Source organism: Theropithecus gelada, chromosome 6, assembly GCF_003255815.1.
Source record: "Theropithecus gelada isolate Dixy chromosome 6, Tgel_1.0, whole genome shotgun sequence".
NCBI lineage: Eukaryota > Metazoa > Chordata > Mammalia > Primates > Cercopithecidae > Theropithecus > Theropithecus gelada.
The window spans coordinates 92,210,667-92,234,547 of record NC_037673.1 but is presented as its reverse complement, the minus strand read 5'-3'; the positions used below and the strand labels follow the sequence as shown (position 1 = coordinate 92,234,547).

The 23,881-nt window shown below is 35.9% G+C and overlaps 2 protein-coding genes across 27 annotated transcripts in view; one reads left to right on the top strand and one right to left on the bottom strand.

Annotated features, from left to right (window-relative positions):
- ERAP1 (endoplasmic reticulum aminopeptidase 1) overlaps window positions 1-8,840 on the top strand; it is a 40,878-nt gene extending 32,038 nt beyond the window's left edge. For both annotated transcript variants that reach the window (XM_025388865.1, XM_025388864.1), the window contains exons 15-19: window positions 467-651; window positions 1,542-1,703; window positions 2,186-2,326; window positions 2,876-2,957; window positions 6,807-8,840. In XM_025388865.1, coding sequence (XP_025244650.1) covers window positions 467-651; window positions 1,542-1,703; window positions 2,186-2,326; window positions 2,876-2,957; window positions 6,807-6,962 — 726 coding nt within the window. In that variant the 3' untranslated portion in view covers window positions 6,963-8,840. The remainder of the gene's footprint in view (window positions 1-466; window positions 652-1,541; window positions 1,704-2,185; window positions 2,327-2,875; window positions 2,958-6,806) is intronic.
- Window positions 8,642-23,881, bottom strand: part of CAST (calpastatin) — a 112,785-nt gene continuing 97,545 nt past the window's right edge. For 20 of the 25 annotated variants that reach the window (XM_025388875.1, XM_025388889.1, XM_025388867.1 and 17 more), the window contains 8 exons: window positions 21,357-21,455; window positions 18,372-18,476; window positions 17,561-17,653; window positions 16,233-16,277; window positions 15,715-15,807; window positions 13,125-13,196; window positions 11,611-11,669; window positions 8,642-10,675 (listed from right to left, as the gene is read on the bottom strand). In XM_025388875.1, the coding sequence (XP_025244660.1) occupies window positions 11,619-11,669; window positions 13,125-13,196; window positions 15,715-15,807; window positions 16,233-16,277; window positions 17,561-17,653; window positions 18,372-18,476; window positions 21,357-21,455 (558 nt within the window). In that variant the 3' untranslated portion in view covers window positions 8,642-10,675; window positions 11,611-11,618. The remainder of the gene's footprint in view (window positions 10,676-11,610; window positions 11,670-13,124; window positions 13,197-15,714; window positions 15,808-16,232; window positions 16,278-17,560; window positions 17,654-18,371; window positions 18,477-21,356; window positions 21,456-23,881) is intronic. The other 5 variants (XM_025388868.1, XM_025388884.1, XM_025388872.1 and 2 more) reach the window with 1 other exon arrangement.

The window sequence follows — 23,881 nt, the reverse complement described above, 5'->3', positions numbered from 1 at the left end:
TTTGCATGGATTTGTTTTTTCCTTCCTTTCACAAACCTTTTATTTCATTTTCCTTTCCTACTATGATGGCTGACATTCAGATTTTCTGGGACTCTTCATGGTACTTGAGGAAGAGGCACAAAATTGTTATTCTTGGCAAAATGTCATGAAGTCTTGTTGCATAATTTGCCCTCAAAATTTAGTCATATAAACTCTGAGTTTGTTTTAAAAGTGGCAATTCATCCTGACTTTAAGTAGATAGGATATCTTATAAAAGTTTGTTATGAAAATATGAAAGTCATTCATCATTATTTATTGGTTTTGACCCTTTTATAATTAAATATAAACAGTGCTGCATGATTTATACAGTAAAAGTTAGATTATGCTTTAAAAATTAGCCCCCATCATCTGAGACTATAATGGATTATATTAACATGAAATGACCTGTGACAATACTAGTCCCTGTTCCCCTGTGCAATGCCCTCAGGCCTTCCTCATCAGGCTACTAAGGGACCTCATTGATAAGCAGACGTGGACAGACGAAGGCTCGGTCTCAGAGCGAATGCTGCGGAGTCAGCTACTCCTCCTCGCCTGTGTGCGCAAGTATCAGCCATGCGTACAGAGGGCAGAAGGCTATTTCAGGAAGTGGAAGGAATCCAATGGAAACTTGAGGTCAGTCCTTACTGAATAACCAATTTGTTGATGTGAAGGGTATCTTTTCTGTTTTCCATCATTGGTACTAAACATTAGGGAAAACAAAAAGTGTAAGTGTCTCCCCTGCTGCCCTGTTTTGGAAAATAAATTACTTTTTAAGATTTATCTATGCATCTCTCAACTTTAAGAAATGCTAGGAGGGAACTTCTATGCATAAAAGTCAAATATCTGGGGAGTTAGGATGGTATTGGAATAATTCCCATTTTTGTATAGGCAATGCAAAATCGTTTTAAACTGTGACAGCCATGCCATAGAGAAACACAGGCATTGTATTTTATAGAAGCTTCTTTGGGCTTCTAAAGTCCCTGACAGGGATGCATAGTAATTGCTGATGCTGTCTAAGCAAGGTAGGATTTTACCATATCTGGAAATCCCTATTCAGCTACATTTCAGTCCTTTTACATTTGGAGCTTAAACCCCACCCAGGAAACATTTATGCCAACAATCTACATGCTTCAGCTTAAAGAAATCCAAACAGTGGTCCTACTGCAGTCCTGACTTGTGATCATGGTGTACATTTTGAATATAGTTTGAATTTCTTGGTCTTGAAAGGTGATCCCCTATGGAGTCACCCAGCATCATTAAAGTATTTAAATATGTAGGTATTTATAAAAATGGCATTTCACATTACATTTTTGAGAGGGCTACTTAAAACCTAATTTTAGATAGTTTTCTCTTGTCTTTTTTTTTACAAAGTGTAACTGAAGGAAATTGGTAGTTTTTGTTTATATTTTCAGTTATGCTTCTCTGATCATGGGGACAGTTTAGCAGTTCATAATTGGTCACCATTATGCCTATAAACATACTTAACTGCATCTCAGATTCTCATCTTGTGTTCCTTTCTATAGCCTGCCTATCGATGTGACCTTGGCAGTGTTTGCTGTGGGGGCCCAGAGCACAGAAGGCTGGGATTTTCTTTATAGTAAATATCAGTCTTCTTTGTCCAGTACTGAGAAAGAACAAATTGAATTTGCCCTCTGCACAACCCAAAATAAGGAAAAGCTTCAATGGTGAGTCAGTCATTCATTCATGTTCATGTGGCCAAGGGAAATTAGATTAGATTAGATCATTCTGGCATCTATTTTTGTTTTCTTGGCCAGGAATTGTCTATTCTGCTGGGAACATACTGCAAATCAGCATACATCTAATGAGAAAGGCAAATAATTAGGGAGAACCAGGTGTCAGGAAAAATATTTAAAGGCATATACATTTGTGTATCTTTAAAAAGACAACATATTTAAAATATTTACTAGAGCTACTCTTCCTTAACTATTCTTTTGAGCAAATGAGAGGGTATATGAGAATACTATATAAATGTTAGTTTTTATTATATAGCTATAGTGGGTTTATCAGGATTCTGGTTACCCATTTATCTTTTTAACCTTTGTTATTGGCAGACTTTTTTTTTCTTTTACAAGTAATTTTATTGCAGTGATTCATAACTGTTTCACCACCTATTCATTGCTAACATTTCTTTTCTTAATCCTTTCAGGCTACTAGATGAAAGCTTTAAGGGAGATAAAATAAAAACTCAGGAGTTTCCAGGAATTCTTGTACTCATCGGCAGGAACCCAGTAGGATACCCACTGGCCTGGAAATTTCTGAGGAAAAACTGGAACAAACTTGTACAGAAGTAAGTGGTGCCAAAAATTGTGCTGTGACTGGATAAGTTCATAACCTTACTGTGTTTCAGCCTTGTTGTTTGTAGAAGAACAATAACAGTCTAAAGGTACTTTTTTAAATTAAAGATAGGCAGTAGAAGTACTTAAAAGTATTTGTAGAAAATATAAAACTGGAATTCAGTGCTAATTTGTGAATATGTACAGGGGTGTTTTCCATTCCATCTGGCATAACCCCTTCCTGAGCCCATGGACTGATGAAGCCTTCCTCCTCAGAGTTCAGCCCAGGCCTTCCACGAGCACATTTGCTTGTTTGCATCTGTCATTGTCTAACTCTTATAGCACTTCCTGCCTCTGTCATGTTCTGTTGGATACTTAACTTTTTATTAAGCTGTTGGTGTGTATTATTCTTTAGAGCTAGATCTTAACACATTGGATAGACATCATATTTTGTACTTTCACACCCATCAGTTTTTAGTTAAAAGGTATTATATATAGGAGTCCCTTAAAATATAAGTTAAATGAATATTTCACAACCCGTTTTTGAATATTTCCCTCTCTAGGTTTGAACTTGGCTCACGTTCCATAGCCCACATGGTAATGGGTACAACAAATCAATTCTCCACAAGAACATGGCTTGAAGAGGTAATATATATCTTTTTAATCATAAATGAAAATTAGCTAATTAATATGGGGTAGACAAAATACTTTGAGGGTGTGGTGAGTTAGAAATGGATTTTGTCATTTAGAAGTTATTTTTGGACGGTATGGTACTGACAGCAGCATAAATCAGTGGCAATTAAACTAGTGAAAACTGTGCCTCTTCTCAGACATGTTAAGAGGTCTTAGCTCTGCCATTTAAAACCTTAGGACTTGAAGAAAAATTACTTGAGACAATTAGTTCCTGTTTAAGGATGTTAAAAGTGGGCATTGAGGTATAAATGACTGAAGTGGTCATTCAGCTACTGTTAAAGAGGCAGATCTGAAATCTAGGTTCTTTATAAACCATCCAAGTTCATGGTTCCCTGTCACTTATTATATAACCATCTACCTTCAGACAGAATTTCAGGCAGCTTTAAGATCCATGTATAAAAGAAATGTTAAAATGAAGGACAAAAAGATATATAATGGACAGGTGATAACCATGTGAGGGACTTATGGCTGAGGATAATTCTCACAATTGTCCCCTGAATTTATGACAGAGATTCCTAGAAGTCAAGGAAAAATGAGGAATCAGTACGAGTTATTCTCATTGTCTGGTAAAAGAGAACATGAAGCATACACGTTTTCTACAAAAGCAGACTTTTCTTCAGTCCTAAACTCAAGGACTTTGATATGTGGGCCATTGAGTTCTGTGGTGTCCCTTCTATAATAAGGTTTCACATAGTGAAGTTGTGGAACAAATTTTACATGGCTCTTAAACTATGGTACATTTAGATAAAAGCTGAGAGGCTAATATTAACTTTTTTAGGAGTGGTTCCATTGTGTAGTCTGGTTATACTATTTTCTAGCTTGAGATGGGGAGAGAGCTTTGGAAATGGAAAAGAATTAAGGGTTGTTACAGTCTCGTAGCTTTTTCCAGTTTTCAGTAGCCTCATCCAGGCTTGTCAAATTAACTTGCATATAATAATTCAACCTTGAACTCCAGTGAGGTCTAGAGCAGAGATATTCTGTGTGATGACTGAAGAGCCGTCCAAAGACTTGACCAGAAAGGTAGTCATCCATAGACAAGATCTATAGCAACAAAGCATTTCATTCATTCATTTGTATTCATTCAAGACATATATGCCACACATAGTTTTAGGTTATGTGGCTATAACAGTGAACAGACAGACAAAACCTTTGCTGTCACGGAGCTGAAATTTCTGCTGTGGGAATCAGACAATTACAGACAAATCAACTGATGTCAAGTAGTTACATGCTCTGAAGATGAATAAGGCAAGGAGAGGGATTGGGGTAGAGGGTTGGTGCCGTTTTATAGAATGATTAGGAGACATTTGAGAAGATATTGAAGGAAATGCTGATATCTAGAGGAGTATTGTGTGCAGAGGAAACATCAGGTGCAAAGACCCTGAAGCAGGGCATGAAAATTAAAGAGCCTGAGATGTTATCATAATGGAGAGCAAACTATGGACATATAAAATATAGGAGTCATCCTGAGTCCTTCCTTCCCCACACATCTAATTACACAAGTCCTGCTGGTCCTCTCTCAGCACACGCACTGGATCTTGTGCACGTCTCTCTGCTCTTACCCCCATCCAGTCCTTTCTCATCTCTTGCCTTGCCTATTGCAATAGTGTCCTAACTGGCCTCCCCCTTGCCACTTCGCCAATAGCAAAACATTTTCCACATTTAAGACTGCAAGTCAGCACATAACTGACCCTGGCTTCTTGAACCCTGCCTATTGTTCTTGCAGTAAATTCCAAATCCCTCCTTCCCATGTGTCCACGACCTTGATGACCTGGCTTCTGAGGACCTCTCTGGTGCCAATTCCCACAGGCTCTCCTGGTTTACTCTCTCACAACACTGCAGCCACTCAGTCTCCTTCTGTTCCTGGGCTACCCTTGGTTCTCCTGTCTTTAAGCCTCTGCACTTTTTCTTCTCTCTGCCTGGTTTTCACTAGAAGGTTTTCACCAACTTTTCACTAGAAAGGGGCATTTTATCTTTGAGAGGTCTCGGCTCAAATCACCTTCCCCAAAACCATGCAGTTCAATGCAGGCCACATCTCCCCAGTTACTAGCATACCCCTGGCATATTTTCTTCATAGCAGTTTATTTACAGTAATCATATTTACTGCGTGTATCCCCCAAAAGACTGTAAGCTCCATGAGGGGAGGATGCTTGCCTGATTCACTGCTGCATCCTCAGTGTCTAGCACGGTAATTACAGCAGACGGATGAATAAACGTCAGAGTAAATATTGGTGAACAAATGGATGAGGTTAAGTCCCTGGTACATGCTGGGTTTGGGGTTTTGCACTTTACCTGCATTATATAACTACATCCTTCACCACTGCTCTTAATTTTACAGATGAGGAGACTGGGTTCCATGGAAGTTAAATCATTTGCTCAAATCAAGTTAGTAGGATAAACCTGTTTTCCTATCCCTGTATTGTGCCACTTATTGCACAGAAATTGTTCTTAAAGAGCCAAGTCTGAATCAAATATTCAGTTGAGATGTTGCATTTCCAAGACAGGTGAAGACAGAAGAGGTGATTTTTGGGTCAGGACAAGGGTAAGAGTAATGGTTAGCAGCTGGCTTCGCTGTTGTAGAAGGTCTGTTTTTAGTGGAGCTATCATAACGAGCTCCTTCAGGATTAATGATTTGAGCAATTAGTAAGATTATTGATGTGCTTTGACTGTTGAATAGTGCTCAAAGTGATTTTTAATTGACTGTGAATTAATCTTGTGTTCTGAGCGTGTATGAAGCAGTAGGTTGAGCTACAACTTAAGGTAGACAGTGGAGAAGTATTTTCCAGGTTGCTACAGCAGGAGGCCATGCCTTCTGCTCATTGAAAAGTTGTACTGTATTGACATATAATTTTAAAACAACTCTGCATCATTTAAAATTGAAATCTTATCTTTCTAAAACCCATTCCTACTCCCCTCTTTATTCCCAAACTAATAATATGGTATTATGACATGGATTTCTAAGGAATTGACTATCTGGAATCTATGCTGAATAAATAATACATCTTGGCCTACATTTGCTTCCTGGATACCAAATCAAAAATTGATGGATTAATGCTGTGAAAATTTATAGGAAAAGGGTAATAACCCTTTAAGGTGAAACAGAATTGCACAATGGCCAATCCTGTGGCAAAGCCAGCCTATCTGTCATGTGAGCTCAAGGGGTTAAGATACCCAGAAATGAAACAAGAACAAAGATATTTTTCAGGAGATAGACAAGAGTTTCTTATCTCTTTAAAATCATGGGGAACTTTGAGACAACAATACATGAATTGTAGATTAGGTTAAAAAAATTTGGCAAGGTTTGGGTTTTACCACCATAACTTGCTAAGAATCCCATTCCCCACAGTGTTTCTATAATAACATACAAGGCCAGGCCCATGGAGGAAGACGGCACTTACATGGTGGAAACTGTTTTGCTTGGCAAAGAAGAGATGGCACATTCTGCTTTTTAGATATCATGTTTTTAAAAAATGAAGTTTGCATCTGTGAGTATAGAACAGAATAACACATTAAATAATAGACACAATTAAACCTTAATTATAAAATGGTAAACAGTGAAGTCTTTTAAAGTCTGGCAGCTGGGAATAAACAAAAGAACTGCAGAGAAAAAACACAGAACTTGACATCATGAGGCATGAGCTCATTTCATACAGCTTATGTGTACATAATCCTATTCAGACAGCTGGGACTGCCTTCTATATAGAATTTTGACAAATGCTGGAATTTTGGCTTCAGTTTTAACTAAAGTTACATCTGGTTAATGTAATAAAATTAATTTTTTAAAACTCACTTTTTCCTCACAAGGTAAAAGGATTCTTCAGCTCTTTGAAAGAAAATGGTTCTCAGCTCCGTTGTGTCCAACAGACAATTGAAACCATTGAAGAAAACATCCGTTGGATGGATAAGAATTTTGATAAAATCAGAGTGTGGCTGCAAAGTGAAAAGTTTGAACTTCTGTAAAAATTCCTCCCTTGCCAGGTTCCTGTTATCTCTAATCACCAACATTTTGTTGAGTGTATTTTCAAACTAGAGATGGCTGTTTTGGCTCCAGCTGAAGATACTTTTTTCCCCTTCAACTCATTTTTTGACTGTCCCGGTGAAAAGACTGGCTGTTAGTTTTTCATGAGTGGGCTATCGCTACCATGTGTTTCATTCATCACAGGTGCGGCCCTGCAATGTAAACCCAAGTGTTGGGTTCCCTGCCACAGAGGAATGAAGTGCCTTATTCTTCTCATTTTATATTTTACGCTTAAGCCCCCCAGTGTCCAAAACCCTGTGCCCCACATTTGTCATTCATAAACTGTTTCATCAATTTCCTCGAAAGGCTCTGAATAGTCAACTACTGAACAATGAATACCTGGATCCGAGACTAAGCCAGATGATGGCTGGGTTAAAGCTCTGGCTCTCCCCGCTGACCCCTCCAGACCCGCTGCCTACCCCTCTCTTCCTTGCTCCATGCCCAGGGGCTGACTTGTAAAGGCCAAGTCCTCAAGCTTCCTTGCCCTTTGGATGTTGGTCAGTGGGGAGCCAGAGAGCTGGAGCTGGGGTCGGAGGAGGTAGTAGGTGTTCTTCCCTGATTCCCTTACTGGATGCCTCGGGCTGGCGTCCCCTGAGGGTCTTAGCTCCTGAGAGGGGACCCTCTTTTCCACACAGCCTTCTCCACCTCTGGATTTTGGTAACTGCTCCCTCCTCATCCCTTCAGGATTAGGGGCCTCAGTGGAAGCCTGGCTTTTACTAGTCCTGGCGGGACTTGTGGTTTCCACATAATGTGCTTGTACTTTTGCAAAAAGTCTTTTTATAGAACCCCCCTCAGATAATTCTGAGTGTCATCTATGTCCCTGACTGATACAGTATCTCTTCTGAAAAAGCAGAGTGCATTCAAGTCTGTAGGAAAACCCTTTTCTTAGGGAGGTGATTCTTTTCTCTCTCTGCTTCTTATTTGGCCTAGTTTACAATTTCTAAATAACTAGTTATTGGCATTTACTGACAGTAAATTATTGCAGGGTCACCAATAAATGATAGTACATTGTGAAACAAAATATTTGCTCATATTAGCAAATAGGACATTCTTTGGTTTTGAAGTCTTTTGTGAAGACTTCACACACAGTTGCTTCAGCATACAGTTGCTGCTCGGGTTTTATATATAGATAATAGAAAGCACAGTTTACTAACATGGTAAACCAACAGAGTTCAAGTCAGATAATACCCTAAGAATTAGATTTTATTTCTTATTCTGAAAACTTGCTACACAGGGACTTATCTAACCCACAGTGTGCTGTGTTGCTGACTTGATTAAAGTTGCAGCGTGTTTTGCACCGACTATAAGGTGCGGAAATCCTCACACCTGGCAAAGAATTCAAACTGAACTTTTTGAATATAAGGCAGAAATTTCAAGATACGGGAATATGATTGATATGAAAAATGTCAAAATGTGTTCCTCTAATACACGACAGAATAGAGTGACTTCTGGACATAAATCTCCAATTTATTAAACCATTCACCACAACAAATAGGTATAAAAGTGGAATTGGAATTTTTATACTTGTTTGTTGTAGTGAATGGTTTAATAAAAATAGAAATCACTGGTAATTTCCACCCTTTTAACGATTTCCCTTTTAAAAAAAAATACACAACCAAGATTTTAATGTAAAATATTTTGCTTTAATATTATTTTATGCCTTGATTAATGAAACATGGAAATACTGATTTTCAGTTTTGGTAACCTGAGGAACCTACCTTCATTTGCTTTTGGAAAAGCCCATTTTCTAAACAGATACAATGTTGCCACAACAATGTGCAGAAAGCTTTTTGGTAATAAAAATTGTTCTTTGCCTCTAAGTGGGTATTTGCAATTATTTTCTCCTAACTAGATTGTAAAAAGGGCTGCTTTAGATCCTGTAGCTTACTCCAGTTATTAGTTATTAACAAACACCCAAGTTTTGAAGATATTTCTAATTAAAAAAGAAGGCATATTCAGAGTACCTTAAATAAATGTTTACTTTTATAGGCATCTTTAAACTTCTGGATTTTGGTATGCCATTTAAAAATACTTCTAGATACGCATGGAAATTAGTAATACTACAGCCATATCCTTGCAGACACATCTGTCAGTGTCAAAGGCTTCAAGATTTTTCTTAAAAAAAGAAAACAAAAAAGCAAACACCTCTACTGCCCAAACGGGAGGATTAGATACATAGTTAGAAATCCCTCAGGAAAAGTGTTTTTTCTTTTCTTGTTGCTGCCTTAAAAATAGAATAATGACTATTTCTGATGGACAGAGACATAGCATTTTAAGCTGGTGGAGTGTGAAATCCCACAGGTATGTGCATGACTTTCAGAGAGTTATTTGGCGGGGAGGTTAACAAGATGTGGTGCCATTTACAAGCAGTGTTCTATTGTTTTTGCTTGCCCCGCTGCCACAAGTCAGCTAAGTCATAACAAAAGCTTCAAACTGATGCTAAGGAAGGCCATGCCCTTTGGAAACAAGAAATTCCCAATCTGTTTTATGTTATGTACCTGACATCTTTTCCTGCATTCACTACCAGGAAATAAGGATGAAATTAAATATCAAAATTCTAATTGATGATATCAGTGCAATGTTCAGGAAATATTCATTCAGAAAGACTGAGAAACCATTCAAAGTGGTAGGACATCAGAACCTACTTACACTGCTGTGGGGGAAATGCAGATTTAAAATTATATATATATAATTTTTTTTAAAGCAGAAGTTTCTTTTTGTATTTGGTAAACGTAGGTTCCGTAAAGCCAGATGCTATACAGTGCAAAGACTAATGTGGCAATAGTTCTAAGGACAAGTTGCTGCTCAGGTTTTATGTATAGATAACAGAAAGCACAGTTTACTAACATGGTAAACCAACAGAGTTCAAGTCAGATTAATACGCTAAGGATTAGATTTTATTTGTTATGCTCGAAATTTGCTACACAAGGACTTAACTAACCTATATTTTGCTCTGTTGCTGACCTGATTCAAGTCTCAGTGTGTTCTGTGCTGACTGTAAGATGCACAAGTCCTCACACCTGGCAAAGAAGAGTTCAAGCTGAAAAGGGGTTTGGTGCTTCCTGGTTTGTCCAGGTTACCTGTTATTAATTTATTATTAGCAGCCCAAGAGGAGATATGTGCCCAATGTACAATATCTTATGTTTGACTTATAAACATTATCCCAAAGCAACATCAAATACAGTTCAAAAGCCCAAGAGGAAAGGGGGTAATAAGAAATCAGAACATTGAAGAATGTTTAAAGCATTGTTTTCCAAACACTAACAAAAAAATTAAGTGCAAACTAAAAATACAAATGAGATTTACAGGCACTGTGTGTAGAATGTGCAAAAATTCGCTTAGATTTTCTTTTGTTTTTTTGGTGTTGCTTTAAGAAACTTTATCAAATATATTTATTACAAATATAAAGCTTTCTTTCTCTCCCAATTGAAGGCAATTTAAAAAATTCAAAGTTTATCAATACCCAGTACAATAACACAGGTGAACCAGTCAAATTCATTTTCTTTCTGGAAAAGAAAAACAAACCAATATTTAGGATGTTCAAAGGCTCAACAAAAACCAGTCTAGAAATCACCCAGAACAATTGTTTTGTTGCCAAAGGCTTTTGTTCTTCAAAAGTCACCATCCACCAGCTGAAGATTTTATATGCAGATACCTTGAAAAATTCAAATAAAAAATGCAGTGAATCATTTAATATGTAATTTTCTTGTTACAGGCATAGTAAATACCACTTAGCAAAAGCATTGTATAACAGACAAGAAGGAATTTCCTATAAGTAAACATGAAAGTGGATTAATAGAATTTTTTTAATTTTTGGAAAAATGTTAGAACAGTTCTAACTAATAAAGCTCCTTTTTTTTTTATAGGAAATACAGATAGATCATGGTGAGAGAGCTGAACTCGATTTAACCTATACTTGATTTCTTTTACGCTTTGGTCGGTAGTGCTTGTATGCTTTTAAGGCTTACATTAAGCCTTCTCCTTTCTGAAGATTAAGATAAGGGCCCAGCTCTGAAGATCTCAGAAATTCCTTCATCTGTCCAATTTCTTCAGTAACCATAAATTAGAGTCAGACACAGTACTTTACTTTCCAAAATAATGACAAATAAAAATGGCCAATTTTTTCCTTTGCCCTTGTTCCCAAAACCCTGTAATTTCCACCAGACTCTAAAGGGTACTTCTCCCCACCCCACCACGTACTGGTATTTTGGGGAATACCAATATCTTTATGACATTTTGCTAAGTTGTAACATGCTAATTTTGCTTTGCCACAATAACCTGCAGTAATGAGCATTTGGATTTCAAAGATTCAACTAGCCTCAGATGGTCATTTTAAGTGCCTGGCCTAACATTTTAAAAAGCTTTTAATTACAAGATTAAGGTTTTTAAACATTTCAATAGCACAGTCATCCCATTTAGTGCTTTTGAAGAATGACCGCTTACTCTGTAGAGCTTGCAGTATGCATTTCATGCCAACAGTGTAAAGTGAGCATGAATTACTCAAGAGGTGGACTTCACTTCTCTCGTCTATAACACATGAACTGGCAGAAGGTACAGTTGTCTTCATTTACAAATAAACACCCAACTTACCAGATACTTTAACTTGTATTTCTTTCATCATCTTTTGGCTTGGAAGTTTCCTCTGTTGTCTAAAAGGGAAAGCAAAAACCATCCGTGAGCTCTTTCTTTTCTGTATTAAGTATGAGGAGATGGCCTTCTCAGAATTAGGGGACAAAAGGTGGCAGTCAGTGGGGAAAAATAAGATGGTCCTTTCAGTTTCTCTTCTTCATTTGGCCAAAACATTGTGAGTTCTTCCTCCTCAAGTTTATTAGCCAAAAATAACCTTAAGTGATCCTGATCCTCAATGTATCACTCTCAGCTTTATTGTTTTAAGGCTAGGGTAGGTTACAAAATATGCATAGATGTTCTTAAATGGCAATGTTTCATTCTATGGTGATCCTTCCTTTTCCTGTACATAGGGTCATGGTTGTCCAGCAAATCCACTCATCATATAGGGTTATTATGCTTTCTATTATTTGTTTCTATTATTTGTTAAAGGGCTGATTAAGTACTTCATATAACTGAAATTAAATAATAGGCAAATAAGTATTTAATCTGAGATATAATGGCATAATTGTCAATTATCAATGCTGTTTCCTATATCCCTTAAGGGAATCTACTACAGGAAGATTTTAATATATTTTTTAAAAGCTTTGGTGTAACTGGACTATTGTCTTTAAAGCTAGCCCTTTAACTCCTTATAGCCAGGGGATCATAGTAATAATCATTTAAATCATATGTTCTTGGAATTGGAAGGGACCTAGAAGTTGTCTAATCCAATTTTTATTTCTGATCACAGCTTGAGTAGTTTTAATCATAGGAAGTTTCCAACTTCCATGTTCTAAAATCTATATAAACCACATACTATGGTGGTATTTTAATTAGGGCAAGAAACACAGGCAAAACACAGGCAAATTGAGTTGTGTCAAGAACCTTCATTTAGAATTTTAAAGCACCAGTTACTTAAAAAATATATATGTATTTATAATATATATAATATAATATATATTTATATTATATTTACATTTATATTATATTTATATATTATTTATTATTATATTTATATATCATTTATTTTTATATTTATATATTTTATTTATTTTTATTTTTATTTTTATTTTATTTTATTTTTTTAAATTTATTTAAAAAATTTATTTTAAAAAATTTATTTTAAAAACAAAATTTTTATTTTATTTTAATATTTTAATATTTTAATTATTTTAAATAATAATTTAAAATATTTTAATATTTTTAATATTACTTATTATTATACTTTAATATTAATATTAAATATTATTAATATATACTTTAATATTAATATTACTTTATATTATAAATAATATATTATATATAATATAAATATATAATACATATACACACACAAAAATTCAATTACTTTACGAAGGCATACTCTGGAATAGATAGTACTTTAAGAAATCTTTTATTCTAAATAGATTCCAGTAAGAAACTAAATGACTGAAGTGATAAACCCCACTCTGTGTAACTGCTAAACTAATTTGTAGTGTATTTACTGCTCCATTTACCTTTGCTGAATCCTTTGCTTTACCTCCATTCTTAGGTGCCTTGGAGCTGGAAGCGGTCTTCTTGCGCTTATCCTAAAGCAAAGGAAATGTAATGAGGCTATGGCTATCATCAGTCCATCTAGCAATTAACTAGGCTGCAGTTAAATTAATCCAGACTATTCTGAGATCTCCAATTTAATTAAATAATGGAAGACTTTGGATGTTTTTTCATGATTTTTTGAACAACGGTGATTGTCAGAGAATTGTTTAAAGCAGGAGGGAAAAGAGGATAGAAATAAGGAGGGAAATGTGGGTGACGTCGATGCTCTGCCAATTCCCGTGATGCATGACTCACCCAGACCTTATTTTGCTAATCAAAACAGAGCTCGTCAATGAGATGTTAAATGTTGGCAAGGGTGTGGAGAAAAGGGAACCCTAGTACACCGCTGGTGGGGATGTAGATTGGTATGGCTATGATGGAAAACGGTATGGAGGTTCCTAAAGAAATTAAAAGTAGAACTACTATACGACCCAGCAATCCCTCTTCTGGGTATATACCCAAAGGAGATGAAATTACCCCCTTATAAAGATATCTGCACTCCCATATTCACTGCAGCATTACTCACAATAGCCAAGATATGGAACAACCTAGTTGTTGATGAATGGATAAAGAAAATGTCATGTATATATACATAATGGAATATTATTCAGCCTTAAAAAATGATATCCTGCCATTTGCCACAACATGGATGGACTTGGAAGACCTTATACTAGATAATATAAGCCAGACACAGAAAGAAATGTGATTTTGCTTATACGTAGAATATAGATAAAATAAAAAGCTCAAAAATACAGAGAATAAAACATGGTGACCATGGTAGGGAACAAGAGGAGGAAATAGAGATATAGGTCAAAGGATACAAAATAGCAGATACACAGAATGAACAAATGTAGAGAATTAATGTATAACACGAGGACTAAGGTTAATAAAATTGTATTAGGGATTTTTGTTAAATAAGTAGATTTTAGCTGCCTTTGTCACAAAAAAGTAATTGTGTGAGATGACATATATGTAAATCTGCTTCCCTACAGTAACCATTTTATTATTTCTATGCATGCCAAAATACCATGTTGTAAACCTCAAATATACACAATAAAATTTATTTAAAAAACAAAATAGAGCTTGTCTCTATCAGGACTGGCTTTTGTGTGCCAAAAGAGCAAAAACAAAACCCTGTTTTCAGTGTTATGGAGGAGAAATGAACAATGGAAGCAATCAAGGAAAGCTGGAGCAGGTTACATATAAAAATAAAGTCCATTCACCAAAAAAGGCATTACTTACGAGTTACCAGGGGTGACAGATAGAATGCTGAGGTGGTCTAAAAATTAAAATACCCAATATGGAAGCACTGACAATTCAGTGATCCAGAGCAGTGCCTTACAACAGCCAAAACAATAGCAACCTGAGATCTGCAGAATTAACTCTTCTGAAAATAAGGAGGTACTCATTTCACTTTTCCTTCTATTTGATTTACAAGAGGGTGTAGCTTAAGGGAAAATGCCTCACACTTGTTGAATTACACAGTCGTTTCTCATTCACTGTTAATCACGTTTTGAGCACCTGCTAAGTACCAGGCATTTTGCTAATGAGGAGCACAAAGGTAAAAGACACATCACTACTGTATAGAATGCACAGCTCAGTGGTGTGATACACAAGCACAGACAGGTAACCAGAGAGCAAGGAGGGCATGGAAGAGAGGCCTCTAACTTTGGCCTGGGAAGGGAGAAGAAGTAAGACAAGAAAGTCTTCCCTAAGGAGCTGACGCTTGAGCTGTGCCCTGAGGAATGAAGAGTCAACCAGTTGGGCTAAGCAGACAGAAAAGGGGAGGAAGCTCCAGAGAGCAAACGAGCATGACAGCGCCTGCTGTAGTTAGGCCCTGCTCTCACTTTAAATGAACACAGACATAGCATTATTGTAGCACAACCATATAGTGTGGAGATATAAAAATGGTGTCTATGGAAATAACAAAGTAGCAGTTAGGAAATAAGCAGTGTTTTATAAGTGCACTGTAAGTAAAATTATGTAAAACATACATATAGAAAAAAAGGAAATCCACAAAATAATACTGTTTTGGGGGCAGTGGAATTATAGGTATGTTTTCTTTTCTTCATTTTCAGGTTCTCTATGTCATCATTTGATTCATTCTACAGTTTAAAAATTATAAGGGCCAGGCACAGTGGTTCAAGCCTGTAACCCCAGCACTTTGGGGGGCAGAAGTTGGCAGATAACTTGAGCCTTGAGCCCAAGAGCTCAAGACCAGCCTGGCAACATGGCGAAACCCCATCTCTACAAAAAAGTACAAAAATTAGCCAGGTGTGGTGGTGCACTCCTGTAGTCCCAGCTACTCAGGAAGCTAAGGTAGGAGGATTGCTTGACTGGAAGCAGAGATTGCAGTGAACTGAGCTCACACCACTGCACTCCAGCCTGGGCTACAGAGTGAGACCCTGTTACAAGATAGATAGATAGATAGATCAATCAATAAAACTTGTGTGTATGTACACATAAACACACACACATTTCAAATAAAGTCTATGTGTAAAAGCACAGTACCTTTGCTGTGTTCTGTGAGGTTTCTGTAGTGGAGGAACAGCTGTCCAGATCTCCTGAGAGAGCATCAATGGGGTCTTGGTCATCTGCAGATTTCTGAGATATGAGTAGAAATAACCATCAGTGAAGAAGCAGAAGGCAAAATGCAATATGGGGTATTTTCCCACTTCACTTACAAATAAAAGATGTTTCTATAAGAAAAAAACTTACTGACATTCTATACTAATAATAATGTATTGTAAAGGAGACAGAAAAACAAGAAAATCTTGATGGCTTTTTTTCCCTCTACTCTTTAATAAACGTCGCTTAGTATTCTCTGAGCCTCAGTTTTCTATCCTAAAGGGCTTTTGTGAAGACTAAATGAGAGTTTAAACAATGGTCACGCACATTTATATGCATGCTCTGGCGAAGTACCAGGCACAGAGTAGGCATTCAATATGTTTTAGTTTTCTAAAATGCCAAATAACCCTATGGCTAGAATAAAACGAAATTTAATGGAAATATATTCCTATGGTCTTTACCTTTGATTCCTCTGATTTCTTTGTAGGTGGCTTCACTGGTTTGTCCTTAAAAAGAAGGCAGACTATTGGTTAAGCATAGATATTTGTAAAGGTTTACTTAGGTTTAGGCAGTAGAGAATCTATTATCCAATGACTTGACTTGGATAAAATGGAGTGTAGACTTGCAATAACGAATAAACCTGGGTCCCCACAATTTCTTTAGCAGCTTTGCTTAATTACTATTCTTTACAATCATATCTATAGACTTGGGGAAAACATATGAAAGAGTCCTGGAAGTGAAAGAAACACTATTTGTGAACCTTCTGCCATCATGTATTGTCACTTATAATTCTACGTAAAGTGTTATAAAAAGTTACTTGTGTTTTTATATCTTATTTACTATAGTTTATTACAGTCAGAAAGTCATCAGGGATTTTTCCCAGTTTCAAAGGCAAGGACCTTAAATAAGAAATTTCCCAAAGAATGGAAGCAGGGTGAGTTGGTACTATCAAAGTGGGAAGGGCTCTAGCAGGATGTGGAATTGCTATCTTGTGGAATACTGAATGCAAGCAAGGAGAATTGGTTCCTGTAATAGGAGACCCTGAAGCTGACAGTGCTATTTAAACCAGGAATCATCTCACCAAAATGAATCAGTACAGAAAGAGAAGGGTGTAATTTGGACTTCCTTGTTTTCTGTTTGATGAACAGGCATGGAAAGGGTTATTTATCATCTAATTGACTCAAAAGTTAGAAACCAAATAGGAAAGAGGTGGGGGACAGGCCTGGTTGACCTACGAAAGACTGGTTTCTATCATGTGGGAGACAAAAGGCCAGGGACTTTTTGGCAGAGAAACAGGATTTGTGATTGGGAATATTGCTTTGCCTGTCTTCACTTGCAATAGTGCTGATGGTGATGTAGAAGAAGATAGGGAGACCCCAGGTCTTGGAGCTGCCTTATTAATTTGCCCTATTAATTATCCCAACACCAGCTCCTTTTCTACTGTCCTTAAACAGAGATTGCTTCCTTTGAAATCCTATCACCTTAGTGATTTTTATAGCCTTTTCTTGAAAGACAGAATCAAATTTCTTGGATTACTCTTAAGCATCAGTGACTGACTGAACAGTATTCAACCCTGTTTATACCACAGAGCCTAGCATATGCATATACAATGATATTGGCTCAAATAAATATTTACCTGCTGGTCAGCTTTGGTGACACATTAAAAGCAGTCAGTCATGATATGTCTTTATGCTACTGTAAAAGAGTACAGCTACTATTTATTTCAAGGAGGTTTGAATTTAAAGATCTTTGTAGCATAAATCCGATCTAGCAATTTGCCTCAGTTTACCTGTCCATTATCATCCAGGAGATGTCTGTATTCAGGTGGGATAGTGTCATCTCTTTCTCCAAGCTTGTCTCTATGTTCAGCTTTTGCTTTTTCCTGTATAAACAGTGAGCAGATAGAATTAATATTCATTTCCTCTTTCACTTAGAAAGTACATTGTCAAATGTAGCATTCAGCATTTGTTGTACTTTTATGAGGCAAAACATATGGTCTGTTTTTATTATTTAAGCAACAGAACAACACAGATGACTTCAACAGACTGCTAGTTGGCTAAAATATATAATCCCATATGCTTCTGTATGTCAATTCATATCTGTGAATTTTCTAGCTATATTTTAAATGGAAATAAATGATTAAATAATTATCCTCAGAAACCATGTTAGGAAATTAGAACCCAAAGGTATAAAATATCTTTTTCTTTTTTTCTGTATGGTTTCACTTTTCTAATAAAAAAAATCAGGCCACTATACCCTGCCATTTAGAGAGGTCATATTTACAACTTTGCCTATTTATAAGCAACCCTGAAGGACGACAGCTAATTTGAATGGGTGTGCTGACTGCTTGTGTTGCATGGGAGGAAGCCACGCATACGCCACACCTACCTCCCAGAATCTCCTCAGGGAGGCTCCGCTGGTGTCTTTGTCACAGATTCAGTGACCTTCCCCTCCAGTGGAGTACAGATTGATTTTTCTACTTCATTATAATTTCATGTTTAAAATATAGGTTAAATTCACATCAATATTCCTATGACAATGACAGAGTCAAGACCCAAGGATTAAAATTTCACTTATTAGTGAATTTTTTTTTTTTTTACCTTTACTTTATCCTCCATTGGTTTGTTCTCATCTGGGTCAGGCTGCCTTTGTCCTAGACTATCGGAGAGTTTATCCAAGGCGTCATCGAGGTCTTTGTCACTCTGCTAAAAAAGTAAATAATGCCGAATTAGTCACTCATTAGCCAAACTGTATCAGAGGCAAATTAGCCCAGGAACTCTATCTTTTCAGCAGGGAACCTGTTTCCTTGGAAGAAAAAGACATCTGGGGCTGGGGCTGGGGCAGGGGAGTAGACAGGGTCAGAGAAGAGAAGGCTAGGAATGGAAGATCAGGAGAAAAGCGGCAGCATCTGTCAACCTCTGGGGTTGGAGGGCCAGCGCCTTCCACCCACCCCGCCCATCTCTTGGTGAAGATCCCCAGGTTAAGGAGGCCTTAGTGGAAGCTTCAGGAGCCACATCCAGTGGGTGACCTGGAGGTCACATAAAGGGTCCAAAAGCAAATGAACCAACCATGTGTGCCTTTCATTTAGAAATTAAACACCATTAGAAAACTGGATATGAAAACAAATATCCACTAATGTTGTCAGATGGTTAGGAAGCAGGATTCTGCAACTATAGAGGGTGAGCGTTTCTTTGGTTCTGTGGGTCCTCTCTAAGACTCTAAGATCTTGAGGGGTGCATTTCATACAGTGCAGCATGACCCGCAGTTTGTGGGAAGCCATGGAGCTGGGCACTGCCATCCTAATACCTCCTAGGACGCAAAACCCCAGAGACAATCTGGGGTCAGGAGAGTGGAAGGGGCTTCTCTGCCACACTGGTATGAGTGGCCTGAAAGACTTCAGAGAATTTCTGAACTGGTGGGGAAACCTCTCTTTTCATCTTTAGGAAGCTCATGGAAGCTAAATTGCAGAAATGGGAGCTGGTATTCTACACGAAAAAAATTATGGAACAACAATGTCACTGTAACTAAGATAGCTTAATTCCTCTAACATTTATTTACTGTATGATTCAGGCAGCTTATTTAACCTCTTTAAGCCTCAGCTTCCTTGGCCATGAAATGTGAATAACAGTAGTACCTATACTCCTAAGTTGCTGAGAAAAGTAAATGATTCAAAAGGCATTTAAAACAGTACTAGTTGTATGTTAGGACCCAACAAATGGTAAATTATTATTAGTATTATTATAGCAAAATCCTAAGTTTTGTTTCAAAATATTTTTCAACACATTGCATTCAAAATTCCACCTCTAAATGAATTCAATTAAAATGTGTTTAATATCTACATTGTATAAGATACCATGCTGAACTCTGTCCAATACTGTATAGAACTTTCCAGTTGATTTTCAAAGTGTTTTCACATACACTATCCAGTTTTATTTGATGCCCACAATGGTTCTCAGTGAACTAAGCAGGCTTTTTGGAGGTAAAAAGCTCAGGGAAGCTGAGTCAGTTGTTTGAAAACAAATTGTTAAAAAGTGAATAGAACCCAGGTCTTGGGACTGATAAAGCTTTTCCCTGTCATGGCTTAGTCACATCCATGATCTTCTATTTTCTTTGAAGCAGTTTTTCCTGTTGGAGTGATTTTATTACACAGATCTTTGAAAGCATGTCTTCAGATGCTTTCAGTGTATGTAACACTGCTAGTAACAATCTAATAATCTCAGCAAAGAAAGCTCCCGTGAATCATCATGGCTTGACTCTTTGATTTCCCAATTTTTTATCTAAATAAAGCTTTATACCTTGTTTTAGTGACATCTTCAAATAAAATGTTAACTAAAAACAAGACTCTCTGATGGGAAATGTGATCAGAGAAGTGTCACTGGAAAACCTACTTCTTAAAGGCAAAAAAGTTTCTGATTGCAAATGTTTACTGATAGCCTCCATCAGGGCAGAATCTCTGGCCTGAATATTAAGAACTGAAGTGTAAATGCCAGCCTAGGTTATTAATGGTTCTTCCTTTCTGTTGCATGGGGACTTTTTTCATTGTGGGTGTGTTTACACACACATGCACACACACACATGCACACACACACATACACACACACGGGGCATTTTACTGGTTTTAAGTGCTTTATTATAATCCAGGATTATAGCTGCTAATGGTAGAGCTGCCTGGGGCCAGGTCTGGGCTTTGTCATTTGTGCCTCTGGATATTTTCAGATGATCCTGAAGCTGACCCAACAGGATGAAAATCCATCAGAATCTCAGACTGCAGCACTAAATATGCTTTGATGCTACATCAAAAGGAATGGAAGCATAGCTGACTTCACTAAAGTTACTTCATCTCCATCTAGCAAATGAGGCACTGTTCTCAAGCAAAGGAGATGGGGATCTGGTTTAGGGCAATCCCTTTATAATTTGATGTTCTGTGGTCTCCTCGGTAATGTATAATTTGGTATTGCACAGGTGATTAGTCAAGGAAGTCTGGAAAAGCTTTGGTCCCACAGCCTTGCCTCACAGCATGTAAATAATTAAAACAATATTGATGCTGAGGTTCTTCTACAGCTGGTATGAAACTGACAAATTTTTACTGGTGTGAATTGGGAAGAAAACAATGCTATTCTATGACATGTTGTAAAATGTTGGTAAAATGTTTGTAGAAGCTCAAACACAACAATTCCATAAAATACACTTGAGGTTACATAATGGGTAGTAAATTATAGAATGTATAAGAAAAAATATAAAGGAGAAAATCAATTATCAGGAAAGCTAAAGAACTTTTCAAATCTAGTAATTCGAATATAGACACAATGCACTTTATTGTACTTTCAATTCTTATAAAGCGACGATATTAAGGTCCTTGACTATGTGTACAATGTTTTCACATATATTGTTTCATTTAATAATATCAAAGTTAATCTCTGCCATCTCCCTAAATCATCAGTCTCGGCTCTTCTGAACTAGAAGGTGCCTGATCTTCCTAATAATTCTGCCTATTTTCATTTGCTTTAAACAGGTACCCTATTTTCTTTCTAGTTGTGGCTGCACAAAAAGAAATATTTATCTCCCAAACAAGATGTGCTGCTTACCGAAGTATCACGGGGTGGGGCTCCAGTGTGGGTGGTTGAAGCTGGGGTTTGGGAAACCACTTCAGAGATGGCAGCAGCAAGTTTAGCATCTTCAAATTTCTTTTATGGAAAAAAATTTTATTAGTGACATGTTGTATATAAAATTATGACCACAATGCCATCACTTAACTATAACTCTTAAAGATAGCTTAATGACTGTTTATTCTCTTGATCCAAATAGACTCATAACATATAATTTTAGAAGAAATTTAAACTCTTCTCTATTGTATTATTTTATACAATTTCCTATTTCTATTTCCTTCTCATATTGATTATTCTAAATACTATGCAATAATATAATAACTTAGAGTTCCATGGTTTGTTTACACATCTCCTGTTGTACATTTAGGTTATTCAAAGTTTTTAGCTCTTTTAAAATTGCTCTGAGTAAGTTCTAGTGAGTAAGTTATGGTGCTGGCTATATTTTGCCAAACTGCCCTCTCAGATGTTGCTAGGAATTCATACTGCGAAAAGCGATGAATATGCATGCCTGCTTTCCTATGGCCTTGCTTGCCAGAATTTGACTTTTAAGACGTATTTTTATTTCTGATAATCAGTGTAAAATGATATACTACTATTGCTTGTATATTGTGGTATATGGTGTCAGGTTTCAGGGTTTTTTTTTCAATGTTAAATATTCTAGAAACTTTCTGAAATAATTTTTGTTTAAAAAATATTGAATATTTGCTTCATTTCAAATACTCCCTTTTGACAGAAACCTTAGGTATAACTGTTGATGAAAAACCAGAAAAAAGTCCAGAACTCTTTGGTGACTCCAACTATGGATAGCTTATTTTGAAAAAAGAGAATTGTAAATTTTACCGAAAGATGGAGAAAAGCACATTACAACGATACCAACATTCAGAAATTTATTGTAGCATGTTATTATTGGAGATCATTTCAACTAATTTAGATAACTATAAGATACTTATTGTCCACTTATACCCTGTAAAGCAGTTTTAGAATGTAATATTTTAGGTAGTCTAAAATGTACTAAATTCATTTTCAGTTATGAGAAATCTTTGCTTATATGACAAATGAAAAGAATAACAAGTTGTCAAATGAAAAGAATGACATATTGAAACATTTGTATTGTCTCTTCTTAATCTATCTGATTGACTTATTATTTAAGCCTTTTAATACTAAGTATGAAACAACCTATGGTCTGGAAATTTGTTTTGCAAAGCTATATGTACATGTTATTTAAGTTCATCTAACACTACACAAAAGCATAAGATGATTTTTCACTCTTTTTAAAAATACTAAATCATATATGTCCATTTCTCAATTTTTCCAATGATTATGCTTTGATCAACATTATTGTATTTTCTATTTATTATTACTGTATAACATATGCTAGTGTTTAGTTGGATTAATCTTACCTAAAAGTATTGAAAAACGCTTTTCAGTATTTTTTTCAAATTTTATACATTTATTTTTCAAATATATCATTGAATAATTTTATTGAGTTATAAAAAGTATCTTATTGCTATTTAATAAAAAATTAATAAAAAATGACTTGAATTGTCATCATTCTTTTTAAGATATTTAGTTAAACTGACAATGTATGGCCTTCAATTTTTTTGTGTCCTTATTTTTTGATCATTTCTCCTTTTGTAGTTTACATAAGTCTGATCTCATATTAATTACATTTTCTCATCTGTTGTTACTAATAAACATGGCATAATGTTACTTACAAATGTATTATCTACAAGTAGTGCTATCCACAAATATATTCAAATGTTTCCTTTTAATGTTTGTCATTTCTTTTTCTTGTGTTGTTAATAATTCTTCCATGCGATAATAAGCAGAAATGACAATAAACTTTTCATAGTTTCTGCTTTTAAGGAAAATGCCTCCATGATATTGAATATTTGATTCTGAAAACTAAAGACTCTTTAACACATTAGGGGATTGCCTACTTTTTAAAACGCTTTTATTTATAATATGAGTATATGTAAAATTTTAAATAGATCTTTTACATGGACATAAATAATTGTTTCTATTTGATATACCACTACAATATATTGACAATTTTTCCAATAATCAATCAATACTTATAATGGCAAATAATTTCTTAACTGTTTGTTATATTCTATGTATGTTGTATGTAATTTTTACATCTACATGTTTAAGTAACTTTAGCTGATACAGTTATATTCGTCACATTTTAAGATTAGCACCATAATTACTCATAGAAGCAATTAGGTGACCCCATCTTTTTCATGACATATTTATCCACATAAGAACTGAGTGTTCAACAGCTGCAGGAGTCATCTTTAAACCTTCAGTAGAAGGAGAGTTTGAAAACCAATGCAATATTTTCTTCAGTCTTTTTTTTTTAGGTTTTGTGAATTATGCAGTTTTATATTTTTGTTTAATCTTAGAAAATTGTTGTACATAGTGTTTCCTAATAATTTAGTTGTACTCTTGTACTGATTATTGTATTTTCTCACATTTATGTTACATTTTATTAGTAAGATTAT